The sequence below is a fragment of the Mchenga conophoros genome, linkage group LG16 (assembly GCF_057382185.1).
Source record: "Mchenga conophoros isolate Kocher_MC1m ecotype Shallow Benthic linkage group LG16, M_conophoros_male_GT1.1, whole genome shotgun sequence".
Lineage (NCBI taxonomy): Eukaryota > Metazoa > Chordata > Actinopteri > Cichliformes > Cichlidae > Mchenga > Mchenga conophoros.
In genome coordinates this window covers 4,031,384-4,058,861 of record NC_140541.1, presented here as the reverse complement: position 1 = coordinate 4,058,861, position 27,478 = coordinate 4,031,384, and the positions used below count along the sequence as shown (strand labels likewise).

Below are 27,478 nucleotides of genomic sequence, written 5' to 3'. Positions count from 1 at the left end.
CCTTACTGCTTGCTATACATATACACAGTGCATCCACTGAAATGTGAATGCCTTCGTTTCCTCCATGCTGATATTGGAGAAGGTACATATTAGCGTACATCTTTCCCAATCTTACACTGCTGTGATTGTAGTCATTCCCCACCTCTCTGTGAATGGTACTCATAACCACAGGTGGGAAAAGTGCAGACATTCTGTATTTAAGTAGAAGTACAGGTACCTGTGTTAAAAAAATACTGCAGTATTAGTTGAATTACTGAATTAACTTCTTTATGCAAGTAAAAGTGACAAAGTACCTAAACAGGAAAATGGGTACAGTCAGGGGTTAAAGTGAGATCTGCCATGTGGGGGAAACTGTAGTCTTGTCACAACTAACCATAATTTCTAATGTGAGCTCTAGTAGATTTTCTTTGTGTACATGCTGTAATCCGCTGACCTACTGCTCTTTGTGGATTTACACAACTGAATTTGCCACCATGTACAGTTTCAAGAGCCAGCTTGGCTGAGTTCCATTTTCTGCACTAACAGTAAACTTGATAATGTCTTTACACAAGACTATAGTTGGTAAAAAAGGGGAATTCACATTTATTTTCACTGCTGTAAAAATAAAACAGCGTGATTCTAGCTTTGTTTGTTAGTGTGTAAAACAAATCTGACGACAACTCCCAGAAAGCTCAAACTAAGGTGACCCAGCCCCCAAACAACTACAAACCTTTGTTGTTATCACAACAAGCAGTGTTTTGTGCTTAATTACTAAGCAATTTAAACAACCTAATATATGTTAACAGGGTGAAAATAGTGTTTGCTGAAGGATGTACGTCTTAAGGCAGCTGCAAACACGCTGACAAAGCGCAGAATAAACAGAGAAATGTAAATATTAGTGATGTGCGGATCGATCCTGAAATATCGATTCCTCCGATACCAATCATTTATGTTCTAGAATCGATTCTCACATTAAAATATCGATATTTTAGTAATTTAGGGTAAATTTGTAGTTTATCATTAACAGGAACACAGTGGAAAGAAACTATAACATTCGGATTTTCTACATTCAAAGGAACTACTTCCCCTTCCGCCTTTCATAGTTATGGGCGAAATACGGCTGTATAAATGTCTTGCAGCCGCTGGCGTGCGCACTCACAACAATGGCTGAGTGTAATTGGAGTCATGTGTGGACATATTTTACCTCCACAAACAGCTGAGACGTGGTTTGCGATACATGTGGCAAAAAAGTGCTCCAAGAGTGAGGTGTTGTGGCCATACTTGCCAACCTTGAGACCTCAGAATTATGGAGATATTCAAAAGGGCTGTCACCGTTATTATTGACCGGCCTGGAAACAGCAGGAGTGTCCAAATTCAGAGGTTGCTTCCACCTGAGGACTCGGCCTTCGTGGTCTAAAGAAAGCCGGGGTACGTCATGCGCTTCCTCGGTGGAGTGAAACTCTGCCGTCTGTTCCTTGCTCTCTAATATAACCGGGCGCTGACGTAAACTCTCCACCGTCTCTCACTTCTGTTTAATCATTTTCAGTTTGACGTTTATTCAGCTGTGTGGAATAATAAAGTTACAATTAATTTAATCTAATCTAATAACTTTAATCTCAGCCAAACCGATTTACTCACGAACAAATAAAACACTGAAAAAGCCAACCAATAACATTTTTAAGTTATCAAAGTGACTTGTACATCATGTTTAACCTGAGTGGTGAAAGACCGCGGGGGTTTGAAGACGATGTGTCGGTCGGCTCAGATGTTTGAAGTTCACACAGCTACATTCTCACCTGAAAAGGTTTTTTGCGACCCAGGAAGAGAAATAAGAGTAATATTAAAACTAAGACGCTGCCGCCATTGTTGGAAACTGGAATTGGCTGGGCCACGCTATGAATTCTGCAATATGGTTTTTCAATTCTGTTGTCCGGGTGGAAAATCAAGAGAAATTCGGGAGAATGGTGGCTCCGGGAGATTTTCAGGAGGGGCACTGAAATTTGGGATTCTCCCGGAAAAATCGGGAGGGTTGGCATGTATGGTTGTGGCAACATCACTAACCTTGTCAAACACCTCAGAGTAAATCATATCACAGAATATGACGAGCGTATGTTGAGACTGAAGAGGAGGACAGGGACAGGTGCTGCTGGGGCGAGACAGACGTCTCTCACAGAGTGCTTTAGTGCTGCAGGCAGGCAACGTGTTCAAATAGCACAACTTCAGTTTTTTATTTCTATATGATGAACTCTGCATTATTAAGTGATAAGAACAAGTAATCTGATGTCCTGTGATCATGATGACGCTATAATTTGAGATACAATAAATAAAATAAGTTTTTGTATAAAGTATCGGTATCGGATCAGTATCGTCGACACCATCCTGAATACTACTTGGTATCGGATCGGAGAGGAAATCAGTGGTATCATCACTAGTAAATATTTCCTGCCAGCAGGTGTCGCTCAAAGCGGAAGTTTCCGTTTCGGTGGGATCACATGACTGTCTATGTCCGGGTGAGAGGTGAGGTTCTTGGTTTGAATACGCTGACAACACCAGTTTGTGTTTACACTCTTAATGTTTTATTTCTGACATTTTCTGAACGAGGCAACAGTTTAAGGTACGAACGAATGAATGTATGTTTCCTGGTGTTAGCATGCTGGCAGAAGAAGTGTGCTCCCCGTAGTCAGAGGACGAAACGGATTGTTGGAGCCATATTAGTCAGACTCTGGGATTATATCCGAGCAGCTACCTGCAGAGGGGAAAACTGCGCTTCCACGTTAACGAACATCCTGCTCAACAGTCAGGTAGTTAGTAGCTAGCTCATATGATGAGGAGGAAATCACGCCAGACCTGCAGAGAGACCAACCTCTGTTATAAAACGTCCTCCGCTTTATTTTGCTCTGGAAATAACGCTGCATAAGTATAAAACCTGCTTAAAACGATTAAACGCCTCAAAAGTCCTTCATAACCTTTAAAACACGGTGACCGTTAAGCGACGTACGTTGATCGTGACACCCAGTGTCAATAACGTAATGTACACATACGTCTCCATCCGGTCAGCTGCTCCGCCAAATATGGATGTGAGCGTTAATGCTTCCCAAAAGCTACGTGGATGTTGCTAATTCTGGTACCCCAGGCAGGTTATTTACATTCAGCACAAATGTAAAGAAATTTGTGTTTTCTCAGTTATTTCTTTATTGTAACAATAATTGACGGCCAAGCATTTCAATAAAACAGAGGCAGTCAGAAGAAAACCGTTTCCTCACCCTGTCAGCAGCAGTTAGGAAGTGCAGCAAGGTTTGCAGGACGATGTGGCCGAAAGCTCTCGACCCAGACCGAACAGACTGCACGCAGCCAGACGGCAGTGCCGGTGTTTGCAACATGTGCACGGAAACCTGAATATGTGAAGGCACAAGTTCAGCGAATGGTCCAAATTCAGAGTTAGGGTTGTTACCGCACCAGCACTGACTACCAGTTAACTTCTAGTGACAATAGCAACGATTAGTTGACTGGTTGTGCACATCCCTAATCTAAAGTTGTTATGGTTGTGTGGAACTTTTAAATGCCCTATTTGCATCAGCCAAGTCAGCGCTGTGTGTTTATAATTTACCTTGATTGTGTTTCATTTCAGTTCAAGGTTGGACACAAACGCCAAACAGTCGTGTGACATTAGTATGTAGTTTTGGAGGCATCTCAGCTTTGAGGGCTGTACCATGAAGTAAGTTCAGCATAGCTAGTTTGGATCAGCTGGCTCGTCAACACCTGAAATCGCAGGTGGGTCTTTCATATTTCCTGCTTCAGTCTCTGCGTGCACTTGCATAAAATCTGTGTGAGACATGTAAGTTTAGTTCTGCACAGAATGAACTGATTGTGTCCCTCCAGCTATGTCAGAGACATGAGGAGGAGTGGGTGATGGAGATCTGTGAAGACCATACAAAATACAGCACAAAAGATTTGCTGCCTTTTCTCCTTTGCCCCATTGCGCGCGCGTGCGCGCACACACACACACACACACACGCACACACACACACACACACACGGTCGAATAAGAAAGCACCTTTTTTTTTTTGCCAAAAAAAATTTATTGTTTATTTGTGTGTTCCCCCCCCCCCCCAAAAAGAAAAATGTAATTAATTCACTCATTTGCTAAAGTCATGTGTGTCTCCTGGTGCACTGCAGACAGGTGGACTTCCAAACATGGAAGAAGAGTTGTTGATAGGCTGGCAGGAAGAGAAGCTGCATCTTAATCAGGAGGTGTGTCGGCTGCAGGAGGAGCTGGCAGAGAGTCATGCTGAAAAAGATGAGCTGGAATCCAGGAACAGAGCTCTGAAGGACAGGGTGAGAAGGGGCAGGGGAGTTTTGCTGATCATTAGACGAAGTTAAGCCTTTACATCTTTCTCTCTCCATCCTCCCACCAGCTGTGGCGGTCGTTGTCTCCCTCACTTGCTCTCTCTCTGCAACTAGAGGGTGAGCAGAGGGAATGGAAGAAGAAGGTAAGGGAGGGGAGAGAGAGGGAGGCCAGGCAGGCCCTGCTGATCCACAGGCTCCAGAACAAGGTGAGGCCAAACAGTAGTGCTGTACTCATAATTGGAGTAGATGCAGTGGGAGATGGAAAATATACTGATTGTGGTTTTATTGTAGGTGTTGGAATACAGAGAACGATGTCAGCATTTGGAGCTTCGGCTGCAGGATAATCATACACAGATGCTCAGCACCGAGGTCAGACTCAAGTAATAGTATTTGCAGTACCACTAACACACTGTCTGCTACGATACAGTAAAACTACCACAGTGAGTGTCGGCATACAGCTGTTGTGTGTTTGCTTTAACAGAGAATCATAGATGACTCTCTGGAAAGCGCCGTTCTCAGACTGGAGGAGGAACAACAGAGGTAAGTGGAGATGTCTGTCTGTGCTGGGTTAGACCTGCTGTGACCACATGAATTTAGACCCTCAAGTTCTGGTGACACGCCTGTGTTTGGAAATCAAAGCATGTAGAACTTAGAAACTATGATTCCCACAGTGTGCTGTGCATTGTCAGTATGTAGAAAGTACTGTGTAGTTTGTCTAATGAGCCTGGAAAGAAAAGCGTCTGGACTTCTTTAAGCTGCAGGTGTGTGCTGGCTCAGAAAAAGTCAGACATGCGAGTTACACCTTACAGCAGGTCTCCAGGGGAAGAAATAATCACCTGTGACAATCTCTGCTTCATACCAGCAAACGGTGGGAACAGTACAGAGGAATAAGCCCGAACTTGCCCCGCCCTCGTTCGTCTTCGGGATCATTTTAAATACCACAGGTGTCATCATTTGCTGCCGTTTAAAAACAGCATCCTCACTAACCTGTGGCATATATCCATCTGTGCTGATCTGACTCTGATCGTCAACTATAATCAGAATCATTTATGATTTTATTCATTTTTGCTCAAAAGTAAGTTAATGTAAAAGAGGTCGCATTGGCCTTACATGTAAAATGGACTAAAGAAATGGTGTGATGGGGTGAACTTTGACCCCAGAGTGTGATTATGTGCTTATTCAAAAACAGCATTCTGACTAAGGTTCAGCATACACCACTCTGTGCTAAGTCAAAGTATTTCCTGTTATTTTCAGTCAAAAACAGGGTGTCTGTGTAGAAGGTCTGCAGGCCCCAAACTGCAAAACGAGAAGAACATGAAACACAGCATTAACAATTTATACTGTATAGTTTAAATAACTGGGATCATTTTGACCCCAGAGGATAAAAGCAGGGCAGCATCAACAACTATTTATTGTTCTTGCTTTTAAGATGTTTCAGAAGTTCTCATCATTTCAAAATTGTGCAAACGTTTTCATGCAGCTGTGCACCAAAAGTGAAACTCTGCAAAGTTATCAGTGCTAATTACTGTCAAATCATTTTGCTGCTTCCTCCATGCCAGCCTCAGGCATTGTACATTTATGTGTTCATCAGTGTTCATGTTGGTCTGAATACTGAATTTTACAGAACACAACAAGCGATGTCAAAGTACAGAGAAGCTGAGGAACAAAGCTGTCAGGACCAGCCTGATGTTAGTTCACATTTATTATATAGTTCAGTGTAGTTTTTATACACGTCTGTGTGGTTAGAATGAAAAAAGTTCATGTGGTAAATTCAGCTCTTGGTAGGAGGCTGAATCAGCGTTTGAGAGTTAATGCAATGATTTTATTTCTTAGGGTAATTAAAACACCTACAGTACAGTACATATACTAAACAGTCACAAAAATATTACAATATTTAAATGTAGCTTTTTGCTATTTTACATAAACGTGTATTGTTACTCACTCTAAGGAAACATTTGTTTAATCCTCTTGCTACATGCATAAGGACACTAAGAGAGTCTCGTGTCTGTCAGTCTGCTCCTCGGTCACTGGAGGAGCTTCTCCTCCTGAAACATGAATGAAATTCCACTTTCATGCGTCTGTTTATTTGAAAAGCAAACACAGGAACCATTTGTATTGAAGTTCTCCAAAGCTTTGTCTGAGTAAAGGTGCATCCATCCACTGAAGCTTGCAGTCCTTCATCTTTGTTACAGGTTTTCTTCTAGTGGCCAAAAGTCATAACATCATTTTATTGTATTTAAAAAGGCTTTATCAAACCCAGAGCCAGAATTACTGCTATAGCTGTTTCATTTAATGAAGTTCACTTATAATCGTGATTGTTCTACACAAATATTGTCAGTTTTTTCATGACAGTTTAAAAAAGAAGTTTGTGGTTTTATTTGAAGCTGCTGATTTAATAAATTATTGTCTCCCTCCTCAGGTCAGTCAGTTTAGGTGACACCAATAGTCTCCTTTGCAAGCAACTTGTCCAATCAGAGCAGGCCAACCACGCCCTGAAGGAGGACCTCCAGAAGCTGACGAATGATTGGATGACAGCTGTGGAAGAGGCAGAGCAGCGAGAGGCTGATTTGCAGAAAGAGCGAGAGGTCTGCAGTTTAATTGATTTTAAAAGTGACCATTCAGATGGCAGTTATTGTGTTTCTATATTTGTGTGTGTGTGTGCGTGTGTGTGTAGCGTCGGCTGTGTCTTGTGGGGGAGCAGCAGGCTTGGCTGCTGTCTATCTGGAGATCTGTGGCTGCTCTGAGACGGGACTGCCACGCTATGAAAACGGCTGCTGACAGGTACGTCTGAGGCGAGGCTGCTTCACTCAGAGCACCGTCTCTACAGTTGGTCCAGTTATTAGCACCACCAATCAGCATTCGGACGAATTCAAAGACCCTAAAGAAGAGAGAACTTTAGAAGAGGACAGGGTTCAGACCGTTTTCAAAATGACCAACCTGAGCTTGTAAACATGCTGACCCACCTGTCTGTGTCTGCAGGGACCTGTGGCAGCTGAAGGCCGAGTTTTCTCGCCTCTCATCCGTTCTCCTCTCCAGCTGTGACTCTGTCTCCTCCTCTCTGAGGCTCAGCACACTTTACATTAATCCTCTCTCCTTCTCCGCTTCTCCCCCTCTTCTCGCTTCCCACTTTCCTCCCTTTTCATTCTATTCTCCTCCTCCGTCCTCCGATCTGGCCCTTTGTCCTCCGAACTCTTCTGCACCTCCTCTCCTCTCATCCACAATGCGAATCTTTTCTTTGGGAGAGTTGGAACTCAAAGAGGAGAAGGATGAGGAAAGGAGGGACGAGGACGAGCAAGGCACTTCAGAGGTGAAGTCTGTTCAGGAGACTCAAGTTTTACAGCTGCAGCAGAGGTAAATTAGCTTCTACCAGACGTTCAAACACATCCTGCACCTCCCTCTGTTCTCCTCTCGATCATTCTCCTTTCTTTGCCAGGATTGAGGCGCTCACTGGCTCACTGCAGACCGAGGTCAGTCTGAGGGAGGAGAGCGAGAAGGAGGCCGAGAGACATAGAGTAATACAGAGAAGCCTGCAGTCTGTGAGCCATGCTGTGATCAAACTGGTGAGTGTGTTATGTTGGTGAGATGTCCAAGGACAGCGTTTCTATTGTCCTGTTTAACGAAGTCAAATAGAAACTGGATCACTGCTGTTGTTACATGAGTACAGTTATTATTGAACACGTCACCAGTTTTATCAGTCAGTCTATTTCTGAAAGGGGTGTTGGCCAGTAACAACCAGTAACAACCAGTAACAGCCCATCCAATATTCAAAGACATCAAACCATAGATGTTCATACATTAATCTGTAATAATGAGAAATGACACAGGGGGAAATATTAAATACTGAAATGTATTTAATGCTTTGTTGGTGACGACAGCTTCAAGACACCTTTTGTATGGAGAAATTGCTCAGGTGGGATTTTTGACGCGTTCTACAAGCAGCTTTTTAAATCCTGAAGGTTGTAAAAAGAACTCAAGTGCAGAGATTTTCATTTGGATTCAGGTCAGCTGATTGGCCGGCCAGCTGTAACATCATCTCTGAAACCAACTCACCGTCCTCAGCTGTTTGTTTTGCTAAAACAATTTACTATTTATTATATATTCGTCTCTATGAAGCATGCCAGTGCTGTATGCTGAAAAACAGCCCACAAACAGGATGTTCCCACCTCTAGACTTCACTGTGGGTTTGGGGTTTTGGGGCTGATATGCGGTGCCCCTTGACATCCAAACATGGTGGATTACGGCATCTACAGAGTTCATTTTTGGTCTTGTCTGACCAAACTAAAGTTTACACTCACCATTTATAGGCATAGAGACTTCCAGAGACCTTACACGTGGAAATCTTGCCACCACACTGGGAGAGCACCATGAGGTTGTCCTCAGGGTGCTGTATCACTTCGCTCCCACACTGCAGGCTTACTTGTGGTTCCTGGGATGTTCAAAAGTAGAATGGGAGGCAGAGCCTTGAACTTTCAGGTCCCTCTTCTGCGGAAGAAACTCGCAGCTTGGATTCAGGAGACAGACCCCATCTGTACTTTTAAGATTAGGCCTTTTTGACAAAGCTTGAAGTTGGGGCTGGATCAGGTGACCCAGCTTTATTTAAATCCCTGAAAGTGATGACGTCTCTCCCAGAGCTCTAGTTCAGGGACATCTACCTGTATCTTGTAGAGAAACGCTCCCCTTATATTGATGCCAGGATTAAAGCTTTCAAAGTGTGGACAGCTGTGTGTTTTCGACCTAGATGGGTAAACAATGCCACTGTGTAGGAGACGAAGAACAAGAGGTTGTTCACTGTTGAAGCACAGGTTAGCGCTACATAGCTAGCTTCAATGAACTCGCACTCGTCTTACGTTTAGTTGACTTTGATATTTACTGTGTAGGGTTAGAAAAGTTGTGTCATAACAGTGAAGTTGACAGAGTATTTTTCCGACGTCAGTAAATCATTCCTGCAGTTTGAATGAGCCACCACAGGGTTGCTGTGGAGAAGCAGGGATCGGTGCGATTTGGCCCGTAAGGCGGGGTTAGGAGAGCTGTGTTCACATACGGGTGCCATACTCTGTGTTCCCTCTGGCAGCTGTAAACGAGCGTCAGTTAGTGCATCCACCAGCTCAGCAGCTGTCTGTCACTTTTGCTATTTTAAACTAAAAGATGTTTGAAGGATCCCTGGAGGGCAAAGGATGCAATACCGTTTTGCCCTCCAGGTGGGCGTGTCCCAGTAGCTCTGATGTCACGTGGAAGCTATGACGAGTCTGCGAGTGTGGGCAGGATTGGACACAAATATTGTGGGAGTGACAAACGGACAGGAGGGTAATGCTCAGAGGTAAAGTAGTCCCATGCATGGCTCTACTTCCCATGATGCAATGAGCATTCTTCTCTCACCATGTGTTTATACACCACTCTGCATTTAACGGAGTTATTTTTAATCTCTGGCTGTTTCTCTCTGTTATTGTAGGGTCTTTACCTTCCAATATACAGTCTATGAGGCGGCTGTTGTTGTGATTTGGCACTATAGCAATATAATTGAATTCTTGCAGTAGTTCGTGTTGATGGCTGGTCTACATGAAGCCCTAAGAGCCTCTGTCAGCAGCAGTAAGTGAAGCATTTGAAATTAGCTTGTGTTCTACTTTGTGTTCAGTCCAGAGTCCTGACCTCAGCCAGCAGTCAGTCGCTGAACATCTCCTCAGAGGGTGTCCTTAGCCTGGATCTGTCCTGCTTGCTTTCCGTCCTGTCTCAGACTGAGAGCGCCCTACAGTGGAGAAATGAGGAATTACAGGTAAACAACACAATATAGTTCTTATATGCAAAGTCACTACTGTTTTTATGATTGTGTCAGTGTAGCCACAATATCTGCCTCCTGATCCCTGATTGTCTACAGGTTTTCACAGTTTCTGTTGGATTGTGTGTCCACAGGTGTTTGTACTTTGCGTCGTAATAAAATGACGGTAAAAGGCTCCGCCCACTTCCTATCCATGTCTTACCATGCAACGACTCTGTGAATGGACTGGAGAAGTGTAGTGGGAGAGTCCTCCGTCAGGAATGAGATATGTGTGTCGACTTTTTATTCTCCCTTAAAATTATTATGCCATAACGCTGCACAGAGCAGCTCTGCTAACAGGTTATGGGCCCAGAGCAGCAGTAAAGAGATCCTGTAACTGCCAAAGGAAGGGCAGCGTTTCCTGAAACCGCAAGTTACCGGCAGGTGTTAAAAGTTTGGCACGATTGAGTGAGTAAGCGTTTTTGTGCATCATGAGCAGACGCACGCCAGAGTCGGGCAGTCGATATTCCCGTTTGCAGTTTGATGGAGATGAAAGGAAATATGAGATATGGGAAACGAAGTTCCTTGGTCATCTCAGACTACAAGGTTTGAAAGATGTCATCTTAAAGGCTGAGGGTGATGAAGAAGCCGATGGCGAAGATGATGACAAAAATGCAGAAGCATATGCAGAGTTGATACAATTTCTGGATGACAAAAGTTTATCGTTAGTTATGAGAGATGCAGTTGATGACGGACGGAAAGCCCTAAAAATTTTGAGAGGTCATTATGCAGGAGTGGGCAAGCCAAGGATCATAAGTCTGTACACCGAACTTACTTCTCTCACAAATGAAAAGAATGAAAGTGTGACGGACTATATTATCCGAGCAGAAGCAATTATCACAGCGTTAAAAAATGCGGGTGAGTCATTAACTGATGGACTTCTGATCGCAATGATAATGAGAGGTCTACCAGAGACGTTTAAACCCCTGATTGTGCACGTTACACAGAGCGAAGCAAAAATCACATTCTCAGAGTTTAAAGTAAAACTCAGAAGTTATGAAGAAACCGAGAGAATGCGTGCGGCTGTAACTGATGACAACGTAATGAGGACAAAAGTGCAATTAGACCAGGATTCTACTTCATGGCGAGCAGATGACCGAAGATCAAAGAATAATGAGATTGTGTGTTTTAAATGTGGACTAAAGGGACACACTGCAAGAACGTGCCGATCCAGAGTATGGTGCAGTTTTTGCCGGAGTAGTACACACAAAGATGCGACCTGTAGAAGGAAGCTAAGACGGGATGAAGCGAGAGGGGTTGTGGAGAAGGACTACGCGTTCAGGACGGGCTCCGAACCCCAGAGGGTCCCGGACGGCGGCCAAGAGATGCTGAATAACCAGCTACTGGTGGATACGGGAGCGACGTCACATATCTTTACGAAGATCGAGAGTTTTAAGACTTTTGATGACACATTTCGACCCGAGGCTCATTGTGTAGAGTTGGCTGACGGAAGGCGGAGCAGAGGAGCTGCAAAGCGGCGAGGAGATGCTGAGATAAGTATGATTGACAGTAAAGGACGCAGTCACAAGGTCACATTGAAACAAGCACTCTACATTCCATCGTTTCCACAGGACATTTTGTCAGTAAAAGCAGCTACTAGTAACGGAGCCACTGTGGTTTTCAAACACGGGGACAGTTTTCTTAAACATGTTGATGGAACAAAATTCCCTATATGTGAACATGAGAGACTGTTCTTTATAAATACTGTGCAAGAGTTTGAGGAGAAATGTAATGGATGTTTTGATATGCAAACGTGGCATGAAATTCTAGGACACTGTAATTATGAGGATGTTCAAAATCTGCAAAATGTCGTTGATGGAATGGAAATTAAGGGTAAAATCAACAAAAATATGCAATGTGAAGCCTGTATACAAGGGAAGTTTACTCAAACTAGGAACCGAGAACCAGATGAAAAGGCCAGGGCAGCATTAGAGTTGGTACATACGGATTTAGCTGGTCCGATTACGCCAAACTCTAAAGAAGGGTTTAAGTATGTTTTGTCGTTTGTTGATGATTATTCAGGTGCAACATTTGTATATAATCTGAAACACAAAAGTGATACAACTCAAGCAACTGAAAGATTTATTGCAGAGGTGGCGTCATATGGGAAAATCAAGTGCTTTCGTTCTGATAATGGAACTGAATTTACAAGCAGACAGTTCAGAGATTTATTAAGTAGACACGGCATTAGGCAGGAAACTTCGGCGCCATATTCGCCTCATCAAAACGGAACAGCAGAGAGGAACTGGCGTACACTTTTTGACATGGCGAGATGCATGTTAGTTGAGAGCGAATTGCCAAAGTCTTTATGGCCATATGCAGTACAAACCGCGGGAGTGATTAGGAACCGATGTTTTAACAAACGCACAGGTCAGACAGCGTATAAGATGTTAACTGGAAAAAGACCTGATCTTTCTAGAATGAAAAAATTCGGATCATTGTGCTATGCTTATAAACAAAATAGGGGAAAGCTGGATCCAAGATGAGACAAAGGTGTTTTCTTGGGATATGACAAAAATAGTCCAGCATATTTGATCTATATCCCAAAAACCGGGAAAGTTGAAAAGCACAGATTGATAAAAATACTAAATCCCGCGACAATGGATCAACAAACACAGAGTGATCAGATGTATGAAGATGAGGTTTATGAATCCAGAAAAGATGGTGAACCCAAACAGACGAAGGATGAGGATGTTCAGGATGGTAGTGAAAGCAGTCAAACTGAGTCCGAGGTTAAAACTGAGGATAAAGTAGATGCTGGAGCCACACGTTATCCATCCAGAATCAGAAAGAGACCTGATTATTTGAGTGATTATATCACGGATGTGAAAGAGTGTGAAAATGAACAGATGCAAACCAGTGTTGATTATTGCTACAGATTGTTGTGTGAAATACCCACATCATTTAGCGAAGCTATTGTGTCAAGTGAGTCAAAAGAATGGGAAAGAGCGATGAATGAAGAAATCCAATCCCTTAAGGAGAATGACACATTTACTTTAACCACTTTACCAGAGGGTAAGAAAGCAGTGGGGGGTAAATGGGTCTATGCCGTTAAAAAGAACTCAGACGGATCAGACAGATATAAAGCTCGATTTGTGGCTAAAGGTTTTAGTCAAACAAAAGGAGTTGATTATGAGGAGACTTTTTCACCGACTGCTAACTTATCGAGTGTGAGAGTTTTGATGCAGAAAGTGGTTCAGGATGATATGTTGGTTCACCAGATGGATGTAAAAACCGCCTATCTACACGCACCAATAAATGAAGAAATATATATACAACAACCAGAAGGTTTTGAGACAGAATCAAGTGAGACTAATAAACTGGTGTACAGATTAAAGAAATCACTTTATGGGCTGAAGCAATCGGGTCGTAACTGGAACCAAACCTTACATGACTATTTAAGCAGTTGTGGATTTAGACAAAATATTGCTGATCATTGTGTGTATTCAAAAGAAACTGAAAGTGAAAAAGTAATCATCATAGTGTGGGTGGATGATTTACTCATTGCAGCTAACAATGAAAATGTGCTTTCAGGCGTGAAAGAAATGCTCTCTTCTAAATTCCAAATGAAAGATCTGGGGAAGCTTAACCATTTTCTAGGAATAGATTTTCTTCAAGAAAAATAATGTGTCAGAATGTCATAGAAAATATATATTGAGAACATTTTAAAGAGATTTAACATGCAAAACTGTAAGCCAAGGTTAACACCCTGTGAACAGAAATGGACTCATTCTGATAAATCCGAGACATTACCAGATGTGAGGAGATATCGTGAAGCGGTAGGATGTCTTATTTATCTGAGCTATTGTACGCGACCTGATTTAAGCTATGTTGTCAGCAAACTGTCACAACATTTCAATGCGCCAACTGTTGATGATTGGACAGCAGTGAAACATGTTCTGAGGTATCTAAAAGGTAGTCGAGGAAAAGAACTGTGTTTTAGGAAACGTTCAAGTGGAAAACTAGGTCTACAAGCATACAGTGATGCAGATTGGGCATCCGATGTTTCTGATAGACGCAGTATGACAGGTTATTGTGTAAGCCTAAATGAAAATGGTCCTTTGATATCATGGAAAACCAAAAAGCAGACAACTACAGCACTATCAACATGTGAAGCCGAATACATGGCATTAGCAGCAACAATTCAGGAATGTATGTATTTGACTTATTTGATTCAAGATCTTGATGAGTTTGAGTATGAAATACCTATGATATTGGAGGACAATCAGGGAACAATCGCTTTGTCAAAAAATCCAGTGAACAGACAAAGATGTAAACACATTGATGTGAAATATCATTTTATAAGGTCAGCTGTACATGAAAGGAAAGTGCTCATTGATTACTGTCCAACTGAGTCAATGGTAGCAGATATGATGACGAAACCAGTTTCAAAGTCTAAGTTAGAAAAATTCTCTGTATTTGTGTTTGGAATGTAAGATGTTTTTTCCGGAGGATTGTTTTTCCCCAACCTGTGTACAAGTGGGGGTGTTGGATTGTGTGTCCACAGGTGTTTGTACTTTGCGTCGTAATAAAATGACGGTAAAAGGCTCCGCCCACTTCCTATCCATGTCTTACCATGCAACGACTCTGTGAATGGACTGGAGAAGTGTAGTGGTAGAGTCCTCCGTCAGGAATGAGATATGTGTGTCGACTTTTTATTCTCCCTTAAAATTATTATGCCATAACGCTGCACAGAGCAGCTCTGCTAACAGTTTCACACCAGTTTGTTGGAAAGTGTGTATTTGTCATGTGAAATACTTCAAAGTGCAGGTTTTAACACCAAAGTACTGAAGTAGTTAAAATTGTGTATACTGTTCAAAACTTCATGTTACTGAGTGTTGGCTGTGCAAACTGCCAGGATTAGTCCATCATCTTAAGGAGTTGTCTGTTTAGGCCCAGACTCTGCTGTAGTGTGTTACACTGATGTTCATGGTTCCCAGACAAAACAAGTCTGTGTGGACAGCGCTGTGCAGCTGATCCTAAAGTGACATGACAGCGCTTCAAACAAGTACGGACGGCTACATTGTAACTGAAAATGATCATTTTCACACATTTCTGATAAATTCAATTTTCCCTTAATGTTGTATTAAAGCGTAATTTTGTTGTAGGACAGCTCCTTAATTTTAACCAATTTAAATAAATTACATGAAATAAAAAATCATTATCACATTTAAAATATTGCAAATGTATTTTAGATGTCTAAAGTTACTCAGCCTGATGTTCATTATACAGTCAAAAAGCGGCACACGCACGCCTGCAGTCTGAATCAGTATGGTTATGTGTGTGCTAGTCAAAAGCCTTACTGTGTGTGTGTGCGTGTGCGTGTGTGCGTGTGCGTGTGTGTGTGTCAGGGGGCACAGCGATCTCTGCAGCAGCTCGGTGAGCAGAGAGCAGCCCTGCACCTGCGACTGAAGCAGCTGGAGGACGACAACCAGCAGCTACACACACACAAACAACAACAGCAGCAGGAGCTCGGCCACATTATGGACGTACTGAGCAGGTTCACACAGAGAAAATCAATTCAGATTTTTTGCTACACTTTTGTGTAATTCATGCTTGTAAATGAATTAGTGAACGACACTGACAGAGTTGACAGCTCTGTATTTACCGATGTGTGTGACAGAGAGAAGGAGACGGCGTCCTTCCTGCGTCTGCAGGTCGAGGAGCTGCAGAGGAGGGAGGAAGAGCTGAGGAGAGAACATCACAGACTGAGAAAGGAGAAAGACGAACAGGAAGAGAGGAACAGACAGCTGCAGACAGAAATGCGCAGACGGTACTCAGCATAGGTCACCACTGCACTGCACTGTGCTTTACTGGTTCATCAGCAATGCACTGGTTTTGTTTCAGAGTTGAGACTGAGGTGTTGGAGAACGTCCAGCTAACAAAGCGGGAGACTTTGACCCAAGCAGAAATGTATAGTCTGAAGGTAAACAGGCTCAGTCACTCAAGCAGTTTTTATACCTGAACTGAGACGGAGCAGTGATGTGATATTTTACGTGGAGACCAAATATCAGTCAATGAAAAGCATAATAAACTCCTGCGTCACCATTCTGAGAGAACGTTAGCCCAGCAAACGTGGCATAAATCAACAAAAACCATCCAGCATAGAATGACAGACCTGCCAGTCGGACCCCGTTCAGTTACAGACTGATGACTGGCTGTGTGAAAAAGGTGATAAATCACATTAAATGTGATTCAAATACTACGCTTACTGCAAAATGTTAAAAATCACAATCATATATTGTGAAACTATCGTATTGTGGGCGATTTAGCTTTTCCATTTAGCACACAGCAGGAAATGGTCCTCTTCAGAAACTGTTGTCACTAAAATAAGTAGTGCATCATTTAAAACAGCTGAACATCTTCTGGTGTCGTCGTCGTCTTTTCTCGCAGGGAGCACTAGAGAGGGAGCAGCTGGACAAGCAGCGAGCCGAGGAAGACGCTTCTGATATGAGAGATGCCTTACAGAAGGTACAGACATGACACCGAGAACGTGTCTGTCCTCAGAGGAAGACTCGTAGCTTGGTCATTTGCATAGAATGACGCTCTGGCTGCCATCTTTGTCTCATCAGTCCAGGGAGTGCGTGTCGCGTCTGTCGTTGCAAGAGAGCGCGTTAAGACGGGAGGTGGAGGAGGGACGGGATGCGCTAGACAAGCTGTCCACCCTGAACTCTTCTTTGGCCTCAGACAAGAGAGAGCTGCACAAACAGCTGCTGCAGGTACTCCTCCCTACATGCCCCTCTCTGTGGCTTCCAGCTTTAGTGTACATCATGTAAGTCAGTTCACGTGTCTGTTACCAGCTGGAGTCTGAGCTGTCAGAGGGCCAATCACAGCTGCAGGCTCAAAGGTCACAAGTCAGTTCCCTGGAGAGGGAAGTCAAGACCCTAAACATGGATTTCAGCAAGCTCAGGTGAGGTCAGTTTGCACCCAAGTCGTCAGGCCAGAACAGTAAAGTTAATTTGATTTCAATCCTGAATAATTAGTGTGAATTGTGCTGTGTCTGTTAGAGTACAGAGAGAGGCTGAGGAAGATGCTGTTCAGCAGCTGAGAGGACGAGAGCCAGAGGAAGACGGGAGCTTTCCCTCTGTGGGTGAACAGCAGGTGGATGACCGGTCCTTTCAGCATGCCGCAATGTGTGAGGAGCTGAAGGAGGTGCAGGACCGGCTGGGGCACGCAATGCAGGAGGTGAAAAATGGGAGCATACAACAGCAGGAGCAGCTCAGAGAGAGTAGGCGGCTACAAGAGGAGCTGGATAGTCTGCAGAAGCACAAGGAGCAGCTCGAAGTTGATCTGCAGGAGATCCGGTGCTGAGCACGCGAAATAAACTCAGGGTTTGTTTGTACGGGTCGCATCATACTGACATCCTGTTTCTCTCTGCCTGCAGGTCTCTGTCGCTGTCTGCCCACCAGCAGCTCAGTGAGCAGCAGAAGCGTCTCTCACAGTCAGAGGTGGAAAAATGTCAGCTGAACACACACATCCACACTCTGAAGCAGGCCAAAGACACCTTACATGGTCAGTGACAGTACGCCTAAAGTCATAATATCAAACCTTTAAGAATAATGAAAACATATAAATGTGGCACTTCAAACCAAATTCCAAAAAAGTGATGAAGATATAAAAACAGAATGCAGATCTCATAAACCAACATTTTATTCACAACATTAAACATGTTTGAACTGAGAAAATGGGCCTGTTTTAAGACCACTATTAGTCGGTAACACATCTCAACAAAGGTGGCATCAAAAGGCTGAAAAATAAACAGCACCAGAGATTTTAGCTTAATTGGCAACATGATTGAGTATTAAAAGACATCTTAGAGAGGCTCTCTCCCAGGGTGACCGAGCTCTGACTTGCCTCTCTTCAACCAGCTTCTCAGATGTTCGATGGCTTTATTGCTTCACAGGACTCACAGAGCCCCTACACCCCACCTCCACAGGTTTGCAGCATGGCTTTAACCCCTGCCTCCAACAGTTGGCTACCACGTCTGCTTATTTCCCCTCTTTCTTTCCTGAGCCTCCTCTAAGCAGCTTTCCCACGGGACAAGCAACATGACAGGTTTAGACTCCTCAGACAGCAGCAGGCTTGAGTGTGCTGATCACAGTCCTGTCTCCCTCCAGTCTCCCACTGTTCCCAGCAGCCTGTCTCGAGACCACAGCTGCTCTCCTCCTCGGACAGAGTTGTGAGGATTGACTCGATAGCTCTGAGGACAACATGTCTCAAACTTTCTAACGTCCACACACACTCTGATTAAATGCAGTGTGAATGAAGTCATCCCAGTGAACACACTCAAGTGAAACATATCAGTTGTGCTGACATTAATAGGAACAACAGTGATTTTCATGTAAAGTACTTTAGTTGTATTTAAAACTTTTTTTGTCTTTTTAAAGGGGAGATCCAGTGTCTGAGAGGCGAGCTGGAGGAGATGATGTCCAGGGCAGAAGATGAGAAGAAGAGGAGAGAGATGAGTGAGGAGGAGAGGAAGGCACTGCAAGAGGACATGGAGAGGATGACAGAGGAGATAGAGAAGCTGAGGAGGAGGAGGAGGGAGGAAATGGAGAGGAAGGATGAGACGGAGACCGAACAGGAAGAAAGGAGTTTCTTTAGTGAGAACTCGGGGAGAAGAGAAGGAGCTGAGGTGCTGAGGATTTGCATTGAGGGATTAACTGAGGAGGTGGAGGAGAGGCAAAGAGAAGAGGAGAAAATGAGGAAGGAGGTAATAGAGATGAAGACTCGAATCAACCTCATGATAGAAAGAGTACAGCGATTAGAGGGAGAGAAGGAGGAACTGGAAGAGGAGGTAAAGAGGACAGAGGAAAGGCTGAGGGAGGAGAAGGAGTTTTGGGAGGAGAGGAGAAGAGAGGAGACGAAGCAGAGGGACAGAGAAGTGGAAGCCCTCTGTGAGCGGATGGAGAGATTGAAAAGGGAGGAGGAAAGGGAGAAGAAGGTGGACCAGCTGAGGACAGAAGCTGAGAGGGACAGATGGAGGGTGAGAGTGGAAGAACAAGAGGAGGAGATTAACAGACTGAAAAAAGAAATCTCAACATCACAAGAGGATGAAAGGAGAAAGAAAGACAAACTGCTCGAGGAGAAGGAGGAGGTGGTTGCAAAGCTGCTCGAGAAGCTAAAGGAGAAAGCGGCGGAGGCAGAGCTGATGAGGCAAAGGCTGAATGTGGCCAATGAGAAGTTTAATGAATTTAAGGCAGAGGCGAAATGTAAGGAGCAGAGCCTGGAATTACAGGTGAGGGAGAGAGAAGAAGTAGGGGAGGAACATCGGGAACATCTGAAGGAGGGGGAGGAGGAAGGAGAGAGGGACCATCGAGAGGTGAATGCCAGACTAAAGCAAAAGGAGGTGAGAGGAAGTAGGAAAGGTATGGAAAAAGATGACACGATCTCCTCCCAGGTTAGGGAGCTACAGGAGGGACAGACAAAGAGCGAGGGAGCAAGGAAAAGAGTAAGAGAAATGGAGGAAGCCCGTGACAGGCTGCAGGTGGAGATAAAGGAGTGGCAGGAGAGGGCAGAACACAGCGAGAGTGAGGCTACAAAGCTTAACCATATCTGTGTGGAGCAAGAGGAGGAGGTGCAGCGGTTAAGAGCTATACTGGAGGAGAAGGACGAGGAGAGAAGAGAATGGGAGGCACTAAGTAGAACCGAGAAAGAAAACACGAGGAGACTGCAAAGTAAGCTGATGGAGGTCGGGGAGGAGAAGAAGAGATTAGAGGAGAAAGTTAGGGAGGCCGAGGAAGAGAGAGAAGCACTTAGGAGAGCTGGGGAGGAGACAAAGAGGCTGGAGGAACAACTGTCTGAAGTAGAAAGTGACATGAAGGACCAAAGAGAGGTGCTGAGGAAGACGGTGGAGGAGAAGAGGAGACTGGAGAACACGCTAAAGGAAGTTCAGGAGACGACGAAAGGAGAAATGGATGAGCTGATGATACTGAGGGAAGAGAAGAAACGTCTGCAGGATAAATCGATAGAGATGGGAAAAGAAGCTGATGGACCAATGAGAGCCAAAGAGCAGCAAGCAAGGCTGTTGGACACCGAGGAGGAGGAGGCGTGGACTCTTAGGAGGGAAGTGCAGAAGGAGATGGAGAGAAGCAATCTAGAGATGTCGGTGCTTAGGGAGGCGGTACAAAAGGAGAAAAGAAGGAAGGAGGAGGCACAAGATGAGCTGTTAAAATGGAGAGAAGAAGCACAATATCTCAGAGAGGTGTGGGGAGAGGAGACGCAGGAAGAGCTGAGGACGACTAAGATGGAGTTACTGGTTATTAAAAAAGAGCTGCAAAAAGAACAAAATGAGAAGGAGCAGATAAAGGAGAAGCTACGGAGGACGGAGGAAGAGGTGACAGCTCTCAAGGAGGAAGTGCAGGAGATGGAAAACAACAAGCTGACAGAGACGAAAGATGACTTTCCTCAGGAGGAGTTGAGAGGAGTGAAGCAGAGCGTGGAGGTGATGGTGCCAAACTCCCTGCAGGTACTTCAGTCTGTCAGTCACACAAACACTGTAGAAACACAGTCATCCTGACAGTGATGACTGTGTTTCTACTGCTTGAACTGAAGAAACCAGCCTGAGGTCAAACTGCTTGAACCCTCTGCAGCAGGGGTGTCAAACATACGGCCCGCGGGCCAGTATTCTGTCAGCTCCAGCAGTAACACGAACCATATATCAGTAAGAAGAACAACGTGCTGTCGTTAAAGTAAACCTCGTGCACTCACCGTTTGTCGTCTGTACGCTGAACTGAACGCTGGAGTTATTGTGACTAAAGCATTCTGCATGACTGAACACAGGATGTACAATCACATCCAGCCTGAGAGACGACACGTCAGCGAGCCTGATCGTCATCACTGCTGAGAATCCATGCAGGCAGGGGTGGGACTTTATTTTGATAGGCTCACCATGTGGCCAATCAGATGCACAGGCAAACTGGGATCATACCATTACCAGTCTTATGGAATCTCAAATGGTTTGACTTTCCAAAAGACACCAAGTGTAGGTGTACAGGACAGGTACGTAGAAAGACGGGAGAGCAAGCGTGTCGGGAAATAGTGAAGGAAGGCGTGAAAACGTGCAATGAGCAAACATCTGGCTGCATTTCAGTGACACTGGGTGTCTGGATGAGTCTGTGTGCTTGAAGCCATTTGATCATTCTTAACTTGTTTGATTTCTCACCACAAACAAGCACGAGCAGAAATTTTGAACTTTAACTGTTTGTTTTTCACTTTCTGCTGTAGAACGACTGCAGTTAAAAACCAAAGGACTGTCTGGGCAGTAGGCTGCCAGGACTTTGTCTGTAATTTTGCACATTTCTCAGCCCGTGAAAGTTTATCCATTAGTCAGACCTCAGATTCAGGAGGAACAATGTGGTTTTCACTGTTGTCTCAGAACACCTGACCAACTCTTTATCCTCTCAGGATATTTGAGGTGCAGGAGAGTTTGCACACGTGTGGGTTTTGGCTTGGAGAACTTGGGCAGTTTCTTGGGCAGTGTCCTATTGGGAGTATGAAATGTCTGGCCTGTTGTTACGGGCCACTCTGTCCCTGTACAACCATAGCGAGGGCTTGGTTCATATTGCCGGCAGTAAGACGGTTTCATTTTTGGTGGGTGTTTGACTCTGTCAGGCTCCCTTTTGTCATGATTGTGTTCATAATATTTATGCACAGAATATGTAGCTATAGCCAGGTGGTGGAGGGTCTCCCCCTCGGTGGCCTCAGGATTTCGTCTTTGCTTTTGTGGACGATGTGGTTCTGTCGCCTTGGCGACCTCCAGCTTGTGCTGAAGCGGTTCACAGGCTGGGATCCCATGTTTTACAGTTTTGGGTCGTCGATCTGTAGTTTATAGCACTCTCCCGTGTCCCTGTCTTCTGTCACAGCAACAAACACCAGTGACACAGTGCCAGTGAAAACCACATGCCCACCCATCATGATTCCAGCTGTCCACCCAGAGATTATCCAGATATTGTTTTTTGCAACCTGGAATGATCTCAAGACTCTTTACAAGAAGTAACAAAGAAACAGGTTATACCTGTTAATGAGTGAATTCTCTAACTGAAGCCTAAAACGTGTGTAAGTCCTCGTATAGTGTTTGTTCAATGCCTGAACTCTGCTATCAGATCAAACTGTGAATAATAGCACTGCCCCACTACACTGATCATTCAAACTTGTGTTATCAAGGATTTTATTGAAGTTGATCACAGGGTGTTAAATGCTTCTGAGCTGAAAACGTGCTACATAAGTTCACAAAGATCTGTGGTTGAGCTTAAGCATTATTATAAATAACGTCATCTTGTATATGGGTTGCATGTAATCGCTATGACGCTGTTCTGTTAATTTGACATTGTAATGTAACTGTTTTTATTGCTGATGTGCAGGTGGACACTCCGAGTCAGAGCACAGAGGAGATGGAGGAGGACCGGGATGGAATCGGATTAGCTGGATCACAGCAAACAGATGCAGCTTTGGTGGGCTATAAAAGGAGATCTGATACAGAGGTCAGTTTGTGGTCATGCTGTCAGTGCAGCTGTACTCAAAGTGCATCGACAGGAAACGGGTTGTAAAGTGGAGCTGTGTGGGGAAAACGTGTCTGCAGGGTTTGAAGGAGAGACTGACGGTCCTGCAGAGTCTGGTGGCTGAACTGGAACTGGATCAGAAACGACTGAACAAGAAAAACTTTCATCTGGAAAATCAGAAAGACAAACTGAAAAGAGCGACACACACACTGAGAGAGACGCTGCAACAGGTATACACAACAATGAGACAGGTACACGTGCACGCACCCAGAGAGACGCCGTGTACACTTCTACATTAAGCCACAGGTACACAGCAGGATGCAGTTTGTCTTAAGTGACCTGAGTTGATTGCAACCACATCCCAGCAGATGTGCCGCGGAGCTTTAAAGAAACGTTGCCGTGTCTTTGCTCCACGTCACGTAAAATAGTGTTGGATCTATTTTTAACACAAGAAGTGTCGAGTTGCACACAGCAAGGTAAAGTGGCAAGAACTAGGACCCAGGAGCAGCACAGAGAATCTGGTCAAACTATGTTCTGATATAGGATATAATCTGGTCACCATATTTGCTCCTGGTGTAAACAAAGGGCAAAAGAAGTCTGAGTCACAGACCCAGTGTGAGCCTAGGACGAGACAGATTTCAATATGCAGAGACACCACCTTGGCATACTGAGGCACACAACACTAAGAAAGGTATCCAGATACACAGCAGACACACTGACGTGAGTACACATTATTGTGTATTTCAGGTGGAGGAAGAGCGCTCGAGGCTCAGACAGCAGCTGAGTGAGAGCATCCAGGTGAGACACACAGTTCCCTTATTACAGTAATAATTACAGGTTGTGTTAGTGTAAGTGCATTTGTCCAGACTATGAGGTGTGTGTTTGTGACAAATGTCAATAGAGGCACGTGTGGTTGCAAACCTATTGTGTGTTTTAGGGGTCTTTAACCACCACAGAAGAGCAGCAACTGAGGAGCAAAGTGAGGGAGCTGCAGGACCAGGTGAGTGCAAAGCACCAAAAAGACTTCCTGGTGTTCTGATGTCAGGTGGGTGCTGATGATGTCTCTCCTCTCCTCCAGGTGAAGCAGCTCCAGTTTGCACTGGCTGTCGGTCAGCAACAAAGGGCAGAGTTCATTCAGCAGTCCTCCCGAAACAGCCAGTCAGTGCTCTCTCTGAGACTTGACCTCAGTGATTCACTAGCAACTATCACACAACATCCAATCCCATCCATCCTAGAGTCTGAGACACAGCGATTGGATCGTAGCATGAGGGAGGAGGAGCTCAGAATGTCCTTCAGCCAGCTGTGAAAATTCAGGACCAAATGTTCTTAATTACTTTACACTCATTAAATTGAGAGGTAGAGCCGTCTTGAACATTCAGGTCTCTTCTCTGTGAGCTCTTTACCTCATGTTTATTTATTTAACCTTTATTTATACAGGCAGTCCCACTGAGACCTGCTGTCTCATTTACAATAGAAAGTATAGGCTCTGCCTCGTACTCATCCAAATAGAGCTCTTCCTGTCAGAGGATTCAAAGCAACTAATTAAAACCAGCCAATCAGAATACAAAGGGAAATAATGCACATACACCTGCTTTTCTTGCTATTAAAGCCAAAACAACCTTTTCTGCATTGTTAGAATTACACAGAATTAACACGATTTAATAACAGTTCTGGTGATTATTGCTGCATCGTAGACATTACTTTGGTCTTCTTCTGTGACCTCATGGTTTCTTTTCTCTGCATCACACAAAGCAAAGAAATTCTTATTTTTCAAATTATTGTCAGTGTTTCTGCATATTTATTCTTCTGTTTTTGTTCTGTGGTTATACTGGTCATGTTTCACATGCTGCCACTTTAATACTTTTGTCTCATTTTAGTACCATTATTTCTGTATACAGTCATGTAATAACAACAGCACTTTTTACAGCCACGAAGCTTAAAAAGCTGATAAACGTTTACAGTCCAACAATGCCGCTTATTTATATTTGTTTGTTTTAATGCGCAGCTCTTCCTCGAGCATAAACCCAGACTCACCTGAGTCAGTGGCTCAGGTGAGTCTGGGCCATCATGTTGTCTTTTCTAGATCCAAAAGAGACAATTTTTTAACACTACCTTATTAAGGTGGCCACCCTGATTACCAAGATGTATTTATGAATTGCACAGGTGTAAGGTGTACCCATTTATACTGAGTACTAATATTAATAAAATAATTGTCACTCTGCAAAACTGAAGGATCATGGATGCAATGTTCACAGCAGCTGTGATGCTTGGACACTGATTAATGCAGAACAAGTGTCACAATTGGCCAGTCTGAGGGGAAGTGCCACTAAATGTTTGCTCCAACCCTGAAATACATTGCAGTGCCTTCCCACAGTCCTCCAGTCTGAGCTTACACAGGCTCATGTTGAAGTCAAAGGTCAACTCGTGGTGTGTATTTGTGTGTAAATATGTGCGGCCAGCTCGAGGAAGCGTCCCGGGGGGGAAGGAAGCTGGTTTAGACAACACCCTGAAATCTGAGAGCTGCACCTGAATCAGCTGACGCGCCCTCCAGTTCATTTCCTGTTTCATCAAATCACTGTCAGTGCGTAGAGCAGCGAATTAACTTGTACAAGTTTACATTTTTACAAACACTGAAATCCCAGATTTATGATAGTTTGCTGTTTTTATAGTTATTCATTTGTCAACATAAGAGCGGAGACGGTGATTACATCACATATTCATCATCATCTCGTCTCATTTTCTGTTACACATTAATCTTGAGTGATTTGTCTTATAAGCTGACTGATGGAAAATTGTCACAGTTGCATCTTAGATGTAAACATGAGGCTAAAATGACTTTAACACTGAACGTGTGTGAAGTAAGGTTTAAAATGCAGCTGCAGACACTTTGTTCTGAACATTAGTTTGAGGTTCAGGTGTGATGCACAGCCCGGACAGCTTTAGTTTGAACTTAACAGCTACTTTTAAAAGTTATTTACTTGTATTTTATAATAAAATTATTCTAAAGTTGTCAAACATTTTATGCTGTCTGATTGTTGAATTCACAGAATGATACTGAAATAAATCATAAATGCTATTTGGATTTTTCTTTGTTACCTTTTTACAAAAATATATTTTAAGCAGCAGAAAAAACAAAAGCTTGTAAATGTTGCCAAAGTGGACGCGGTGGCAGATACCAGTGTGAGAAAATCAGAATAAATGAACATGTTAATAGTGTTTGTTTGTTTTTCGTGGAAACCGGGTCCAAATGGCTCTTTGGGGCTCAAAGGTTGCTGATCCCCTGGCTTAGGAAGACAGAGCCGGAGCCCAGTACGGGACACCTGCCTCTACATGCTTCACCTCTCGCTATCTGTCGCTGGGACTGTAAACAGTGTGGATGTAGATTCAGCACCTGACCGGACCTGCAGTGCAGTACTGAAACAGTTTAACGTGGAGCCGGAGTCTGTTTACACACCGCGAAGAGCAAAGAGGGTGGACCGAGATGCTGATGTCAAGCTGGGCGAAACAGCAGCGCTGTCCCTGTGATCACCATTAAAACCTTTACTGGGAAAAAGCGCGCAGGAGTCCTTCATCAAAGCACCTGATCAACAAACGACGTGAAGTTGTATTAAAATACTCTGGTCAACTGTTAACTTTGATACCATGTTTCAATTATAAGGGTTTCTAAAAGCTGAAGCGAACAGGGCTGAGTCTAAAGGGGGGCACGAGGTGTACTAGACCGTATTTACTTCAAGGTTTTCAAACCTTTTTCAAGTGAAATGATTTAAATTGCCGTCTCAATTAAATAGAATCAATGTTTAAAGTATAAAAATAAAGCTTTTTTCACAAGCCAATAAAAGTGTACAGGACTGGTAAAACACTGAGCCTCTGACCTGAGTGGTTTATTATTAATATTAATTAAAGTCTACACCATCATAACATCTTGTTTTCAGCAGCACAGAAACGTTGCACAGGGCAAACTCCAGGATGCTGATATGCTCCCTTCTCTTCACTGCAGCCTCCACATTCTCCTTTAAAGGCTTACACACACAAACTCACTTAAACACACAGAAACACATGTAGAAAAACTCAAAGCCTTCCAATGAGAAACCTTAGATTTCATATTTTTCTTATTTTATTTGACTTTGACTGTACTTGAGAGTATTTGTATATATCTGGATCTAAGAAAATGTTTTCTTAAAAAATAAAATGTAATATGGCACGCACATACGAAGGGTTTGTTTTTGTTCTTGACAGATGTTGTAAGCAGTTAAACTTTAAAATGTGATTTATGAAATGGAAACCAATGAGCAGTTCATTCTGAAAGGCCTGTTTCATTGACGGTGAACAATCATGCCAATTTTCTTGTTCTACAATAATCCATCTCAGAGATATGACGAGAAAAAAAAGTTTAAAATCTGAGAGGACGACAGAAAAAGAGTCATAAAAAGCTTAATACTTTAACAAGTATAGAACTTATAAATACCAAAAGATATAGAGGGAAGGAGCAGAATGTTTTAAAATTTGAACAGCAAAAATAGCCCAGAGTTTGTGGAAGTCGTTTCATGGCAAAAAACATACGGAAGCAATAAGGACAGATGATTAGAAAGAATGAACATGATATATTTACTTTTTTGTCTGATGATTGGCAGAAAGTTTACAGCGGTTTTCTTCTGAGAGATGCTGCTGAGGCTGAAATTAAGCCAAGAGGAAAAAAGACGTATACATAAAACTCTTGCTGATTGAAACACAGGCAAGGACATACTCAAAAGTTTAGCTGGAAAAGAGTTTTATCACTCATCCAGGTGACTTCTCCAGTGTCACGCTTGAGTGATGAATCTTTCTCCCACTGAAAACCAGT

General features: G+C 43.6%; 1 protein-coding gene across 4 annotated transcripts; it reads left to right on the top strand.

The window, feature by feature from the left end:
• Nucleotides 1-1,391: 1,391 nt before the first annotated feature.
• LOC146556111 (uncharacterized) lies at nt 1,392-26,495 on the top strand. 4 transcript variants are annotated; one of them, XM_085248637.1, is made up of 25 exons: nt 1,392-1,407; nt 3,608-3,750; nt 4,156-4,314; nt 4,395-4,532; nt 4,618-4,695; nt 4,808-4,866; nt 6,746-6,911; nt 7,001-7,107; nt 7,306-7,677; nt 7,760-7,886; nt 9,959-10,096; nt 15,490-15,638; nt 15,762-15,911; nt 15,986-16,064; nt 16,532-16,609; nt 16,711-16,857; nt 16,939-17,048; nt 17,146-17,442; nt 17,523-17,650; nt 18,526-20,606; nt 22,501-22,620; nt 22,719-22,868; nt 23,386-23,436; nt 23,576-23,638; nt 23,717-26,495. In XM_085248637.1, the coding sequence occupies exons 3-25, from the start codon at nt 4,174-4,176 to the stop codon at nt 23,942-23,944; spliced, it is 5,157 nt and encodes a 1,718-aa protein (XP_085104763.1). In that variant the 5' UTR covers nt 1,392-1,407; nt 3,608-3,750; nt 4,156-4,173; the 3' UTR covers nt 23,945-26,495. The 4 variants fall into 4 exon arrangements, with proteins under 4 accessions (XP_085104763.1, XP_085104762.1, XP_085104761.1 ...); XM_085248636.1 differs by lacking the exon at nt 1,392-1,407 and adding an exon at nt 2,390-2,496; XM_085248635.1 differs by lacking the exon at nt 1,392-1,407 and adding an exon at nt 2,498-2,593.
• The last annotated feature ends 983 nt before the right edge of the window (nt 26,496-27,478 follow it).

Coding starts and splice junctions, on each gene's coding strand:
- LOC146556111 (XM_085248634.1), top strand. CDS start 2,604: ATGAATGTATGTTTCCTGGTGTTAGCATGCTGGCAGAAGAAGTGTGCT. Junction 6,912..7,000: donor ATTTGCAGAAAGAGCGAGAG/GTCTGCAGTTTA, acceptor GTGTGTGTGTAG/CGTCGGCTGTGTCTTGTGGG. Junction 17,651..18,525: donor GGCCAAAGACACCTTACATG/GTCAGTGACAGT, acceptor GTCTTTTTAAAG/GGGAGATCCAGTGTCTGAGA.